Raw genomic sequence first — 6,127 nt, forward strand, 5'->3', positions numbered from 1 at the left:
CGTTTACTTCACGTTAAACCCGCTAACCCAAGAGAGAGGTTTTCGTCCAATCCCTATAGTCATTACTCGTTACCCAAATTTCTCTTCTTAATCAACATTTCACATTCATTTCTGCATTTTTATAGGAAGATACATCAATTCGTTGCAGACATAATTAACCAAAAACTTAAGAACAATCAGGCTTATAAAATTGAGGGAAACGCCAAGATTCTACAACCAGACCGAGAAGACGAAGCAAATGGATAAAGCAAAAGCTTATCTTGAACCAACCCAGGGAGAATGGGACCGGGTTTCGTCTCTTTCATTTCATCCTCACCGGGTCGGCACAGACTGTAGCTTCTATGAGTATTATGCGCTCAGAGGCATCCGGGTTAACCGAGTTGAACCGGGTCAAGTTTTTTGCACCTTCAAAGTTCCTCCTCGTCTCACTGTATGACATTCCCCAATTTACCCTTTTTTCGTCAGTCCGTGTTATGTGCTTCCCATTTTCAAAGTTTAAATTTTGACTATGTGCTTCCCATTTTCAAAGTTTAAATTTTGATTAGTATAATAAATCAGAATTCTTGAATGTTGTGATGATTTTATAGAAATGTATATTATGGAAAGAAAAGGTTGAAGAAAGTATTCAAGCTATAGCTGGTTTGAAGATTTAAGGAATTATTGAAAAGTTAGTTGATAAGGAAGCACTATATAAAAGTTTTAGAATTTGAATAATTTAATGAATTCCACTTCTTGACTTTTGTGATAATTGTTTAGATATAATAGTGGCAAACATTTTAGCACATACGAAAATGGTAAGAGTATCATGTAGATTGAGCACAAGTTGATTCAGACATCATCCTTATCCCGACGAAGAAAAACAAATATCATATAAATTGTGAAGGAGTACGTGTTTCATTATCTGTTTGTGATGCAACTGTATGCAGATGAAGGGTTTTGAAATTAAATTGACTTTTTCCTTCTTTTTTAACTGCATTGTTGCTTGGAAATTGAAGTTTCTTTTTTATGTAAATTTGTAGGATAGAGAAGGGAAACTAGCATCAGGCGCCATCGCGAATCTAGTTGACGAAGTCGGGGGTGCTGTAGTCTTTGTGGAGGGTCTCCCAATGAATGTATCTGTGGACATGTCAATTTCATTTCTTTCAAGTGCGAAGGCCGATGTAAGCCCTCCTCATTCTTCCTATCGTTCAGGGATTTCGTTATTGGTTCATGAATTTTGTGAAGGAAGAAATTAAATGCTACAGAGGAAGATAGACTGGTTCTGCGTTCATCATGCGCAAGTCATGCGAATATAGTGCTGAATAACAAAATCCGTCAGCTATATAGTTATTATGGTTGCTAATAAACTAGCTGATCAGGGTCCTCTCTTTCAACTTCAGGAAACTGGCGCAAATATAGATAATAATACTTCATTTAAACAACCAACGACTCTTCGAACATTCACAATTCATTCCCTAACCTTCATTCCTGAAGGTTGAAACTACTAATAGTTCTTGAGCTGGGTCTTTTTGCTTGTTTTTTTTTGTATTCGGTATTCAAACCCTTAAGTGATTTGACATGTTTAATGTTCTCTAAAGGAAAAAACACTTCATACCTGGAGTTTCACATTCTCAACATTTAAACTTGAGAGCTCTAATTAAGGATGGGAAGAATCTGATCCATTTCACAACACAATCAACTTTTTAGCAATCAGGTACAGGTATAGATTCCAAGGGAACGGTCACATCTGTTAATCTGCATCCTAAGTTGGTGCCATAAAACTTAGACACTTTAAGCTTTGTTTGGGTAGTTAAGTAAGAACAAGTCTGAATTTGGATGAATAGAGGGAATGGAGGCATTGCGAGTTAATAGAAGTGATGGTAAGAATTTGACTGCACTATAGGCACATGAAAGAGTGGATGTGAGATGCGTGGTGGTATCGGTATATTGGTATGAGGAATGTTTTGAGATGGTTTCTGCAAGGGAATATAGGGGATAGAACCACCCCCTTTCCACTACACTTAGGGTTAAGCGATTGGCAATGGCTCATGACGTAGGCTCTAAGTTACTCAAGTTGTTGCTCCTAGATAATGCCTGAATCGAGTAATAGATCATTTTTATGTGACTGTTCCCTAGCTAATGCTTTTCACCATTGCCCGTATATGGATTTTATTTGCTTTTATGCCTTGTTTTTCTATGGGAAAGAGTAGGAATATCCTCTCTATATTAACTTTATGTTTTGTATTTCAAGCATCAAAACAGGTCCATTTTTGTTGTTGGATTGCAGAAGAGCACAATGCAGCAAGCCCCCTCCACCTCCCTTTTTCTTTCTAAAACTGTTTTCCTGTGTTAGTAAATACTCCACTCAACTTTGGGGAGTGGAGTTTATATTTAAAAGAAACAGGGTAATTTTAAATCATACTTAGTTACCTGCCTCTCCAGTATGAGTCTCCAATCAGTTTAGTAGGTACTGAGGCACTTCACTTATTGCTGCTTATCCACCCAGTTTGAGTTGATTTTTTTCAGTCCTTTGTGATAAGCTAACACCATAAATTAAGCTACTAGACTTCCGATACGCTTTGAACCAACTCAATGTGGTAACTTTGATCACTACCATCTTTCATTTGGAAATTCATTTCTGCTTTTAGTCTTTCTTAATGTGCATTCTACCTCTACTAATGGATTTGGGACTTTGTTATGTGTTTCTTTGGGTGGGATATTTGCAGGATGAATTGGAGATCATTGGTCGAGTCTTAGGTCAGAAAGGAGGTTATTCTGGAACAAGTGTACTTGTGAAAAATAAAGCTACTGGGGAGCTCATTGCTGAGGGGCGGCATTCACTATTTGGTAAACATGCTAGTAAAATGTGATGAAGTATTTTTCTGGACCAAGATGCCTCTATGAAGATGCGGTTCAGTTTCTACTACCTGGTCCATATGTTTTCTTCTTTGATCAGTAAATGGTAGTACATAGTTTTTTTGTTGCTGTATTGAGCAGCATTATGCCTGTGAGGAATAAGTGCGATGTAAATATTTGCTTGTTAGTGGAGATGGATACAAGATTTTCATTTGGTGTCGAGTAGCCATTACATTTGTTACACCTACGTTGATAATGGGTGCATTCAAAGACAAGTTTGTGATTGAGGCATAATACAACTTCTTCGTAGGACTATATGCAAAACCTACACAACAGATACAAGTAACAGGAAAACCAAGGAGTACCTTTTAACCTGTGAAAAAAATGATGAATGTTTACTACCTCCAGCAGATAAAAATCAGTTACTTGAAATGGATGACTTGAGAAAAATATTTCCATTTGTTCTAGGCATACCATAGAATCAAGGTTATTTCGCCATATGTTATCAGATAAAGCCAATCTTATATACCTCAGCAGATCACAGATAACATAATAATAAATACAAACCATATAGTTTATTCGAGTACCAGTTATGCAAGCTGAAAGAGTAAGTCTGAGAAATGCTTGCTTAGTTACAATCACTCGGTCTTTGCAACAAACAAATAAAAAGTTGCAAATTAAAATGAGAAAGATATTACTTGTCCTTATTAAGTGGTAAATGTGTTTGTATAAACATACATATTTGACATTCATGTTTTGTTATGTACACGCGAAAAGTTTTTGCCCATCATGGGGTTGGAAGGGTCAACTCATCTAATATTGAATGCTGTGATAATTGCATAGGAATATATGTTACTTATCACAAGAAATTGTAGAAGAGAGTAGTAAAGTAGTACTAGTTGATTTGAAGATTAAAGCAAAAATGGAAAAGTTAGTTTGATAAACAAGCATTATGTCAAAATTTAAAATTTGAATTCTTGAATGTCTTGATAATTGTTACATGTATAAATGTGTCAAATATCTTAATATGTTCGAAAATAGTAAGAGTATTATATAAATTGAGTGGAAGCTGGCTGGGACACTATCTTGTTAGAAAGAGTATCATATAAATTGAGATGGAGTAAGTATTTTATTATTATCTGTTTGTGATGTATGCATATATTTTGCGTTCTCCTATTCTATGCAGATGAAGGGTTCTGAAATTAAATTGACCATTTTCTTCTTTCTTTTTAATGCATTGTTACTTGGAAATTGAAGTTCTTTTGATTGTAAAATTACAGGATAAAGAAGGGAAACTAGCATCGGGGGTGCTGTAATCTATGTGGAGGGTCTCCCGATGAATGTATCAGTGACAGTGGATATGTCGATTTCATTTCTTTCAAGTGCGTAGGCAGATGTAAGCCCTCCTCATTCTTTCTATTATTCAAGGATTTCATTATTGGTTCATGAATTTTGTGAAAATATTCATATGCACCTTTTAGTATGATCATGTTGTACTTCAGACAGAGTTAACATGGAAAGAAAGACTAATTAGAGGAAATTTCTGAAGAAAGACTTGAAACGCCTAAAGAGGAAGATAGATTAGTTCCATATTCACAAGCCGTGCGAATAACAAAAGCTATGAACTGTATACCCATGACATTAACAAACTAGTTGATTAGGTTCCTCTCTTACAAATTCAGGCAACCAGTCCAAATATAAAATAATACTAATGCTTCATTGAAACAATCAACGACTTTTCTATTATTTACAACCACGAAGCACTTCTACAACACTTTTAGCAGATTTTTCCGGGTCAGCTGTAGCTAATTCTACCTTATTGGTGTGATGAATTTGCCCTCTTTAAGAAAAAAGGGTCATTATGGGGGTATGCAGCACTATAGATGGAATATAGATCAATCCAATAAATCCTCAACACCAAGTCACATCCACGGACTTTATGGCTAGAAAGAAATAAAGTATGCTTTGAGGGGAAGAGGCTGCGGTTTGCTAGAGTAAAATACAAATGCATTAAAAATTTGTACATCTAGTGTTATAGCATTCCTTTCGATAAGATGGACCAGTATTTGAATTTTTTTTCCTATAATAGACCCTTGTGGTCCGGCCCTTCATCCTATGATCGCAATTGTGAGACCTGAGACCTCTGTGCAAAAAAACCAACAGAATTCTAACTCTATTAAACACTCCGCTATACGTCCGAAACTCATCCGAGCCCCTCGGGTTCTAAACCAAACATACACATAAGTCTAAAAATATCATACGAATTCGCTCGCGCGATCAAAATACCAAAATAATACCTATAACCACGAATCGGATATCAAAATGTATGAAGGTTTTCAAAGAAACTTGAGAACTTTCAAATTTACAACCGGACATCCGAATCATGTCAAATCAGCTCCATTTTGCACCAAATTTTGCAGACAAGTCATAAATAGTGAAATGAACCTATTCCAAGTTTCGAAACCGAAATTCGAATCCGGTAGCAACAAAGTCAACCTACGGTCAAACTCAGGAATTCTTTATACCTTCAAATTATTAGTTTTCAACAAATCACGTCAAATCAAGTTAGGGACTTCCGAATTCAATTTCGCGCTTATGCCCAAGTCCCAAATCACGATACGGACTCACTAGGACCGTCAAAATACTGATCCGGGTCCGTTTACATAATCGGTTGACCGTAATCAATTCAAATCATTTTTAAGGCTAAAATTCACATTTTCTTCAATTTTCACATAGAAATTTTTCGAAAAAAGACACAATCTGTACAAGCAAATCGAGAAATGCTAAACAGAGTTATTTGATTTTTTGAAACACAAAAATGAAGGCTAAAACACAAAATGACGTATCAGTCATCACAGAAAATTCGTATGAATATAACAAATGAATGTTTGAATACATATATGAGGGTAGTTGCCGAATGACGGTTACAAAATATCACCTAAAGTGCCAAGTGCCAAATCTGTGAACCAGTGCTATAATATTGATACTTTTCTGATATAAAACGTGAATTCTTCCATCAAAAAAATGCCATAGAAAAGGCAACAGTAAGACACAAGATGGTAGACTAGGAACTCGTGTTTTAAATTATATTTTGCATTCTAATTACTATACTTTGATTGTATTTGAGCTTAATTATTAATTCTTTGCACTTATTACGTGTTTTATGCATTGCAGAAAATGATTCCGAGCTATTAAGATAATGTGAAGCTAAATTAAACAAGCTGGAGCTTTGAAATCTGAGCAAAAGCCCAAGAAATTAAGCTAGAATTACGTTTGGGGGTCGAGAACCAAG

At 35.6% G+C, this 6,127-nt stretch overlaps 1 protein-coding gene across 1 annotated transcript; it reads left to right on the top strand.

Moving 5' to 3' along the window:
- Positions 1 to 3,046, top strand: LOC104107596 (uncharacterized). The gene is made up of 3 exons (XM_009616445.4): positions 1 to 430; positions 1,020 to 1,160; positions 2,706 to 3,046. Exons 1-3 carry the CDS (start codon positions 239 to 241, stop codon positions 2,847 to 2,849), a joined length of 477 nt encoding a protein of 158 aa, XP_009614740.1. The 5' UTR covers positions 1 to 238; the 3' UTR covers positions 2,850 to 3,046.
- Positions 3,047 to 6,127: the final 3,081 nt, after the last annotated feature.

This window comes from Nicotiana tomentosiformis, chromosome 6 (genome assembly GCF_000390325.3).
Source record: "Nicotiana tomentosiformis chromosome 6, ASM39032v3, whole genome shotgun sequence".
Lineage (NCBI taxonomy): Eukaryota > Viridiplantae > Streptophyta > Magnoliopsida > Solanales > Solanaceae > Nicotiana > Nicotiana tomentosiformis.

Coding starts and splice junctions, on each gene's coding strand:
- LOC104107596 (XM_009616445.4), top strand. CDS start 239: ATGGATAAAGCAAAAGCTTATCTTGAACCAACCCAGGGAGAATGGGAC. Junction 431..1,019: donor AAGTTCCTCCTCGTCTCACT/GTATGACATTCC, acceptor GTAAATTTGTAG/GATAGAGAAGGGAAACTAGC. Junction 1,161..2,705: donor TTTCAAGTGCGAAGGCCGAT/GTAAGCCCTCCT, acceptor GGATATTTGCAG/GATGAATTGGAGATCATTGG.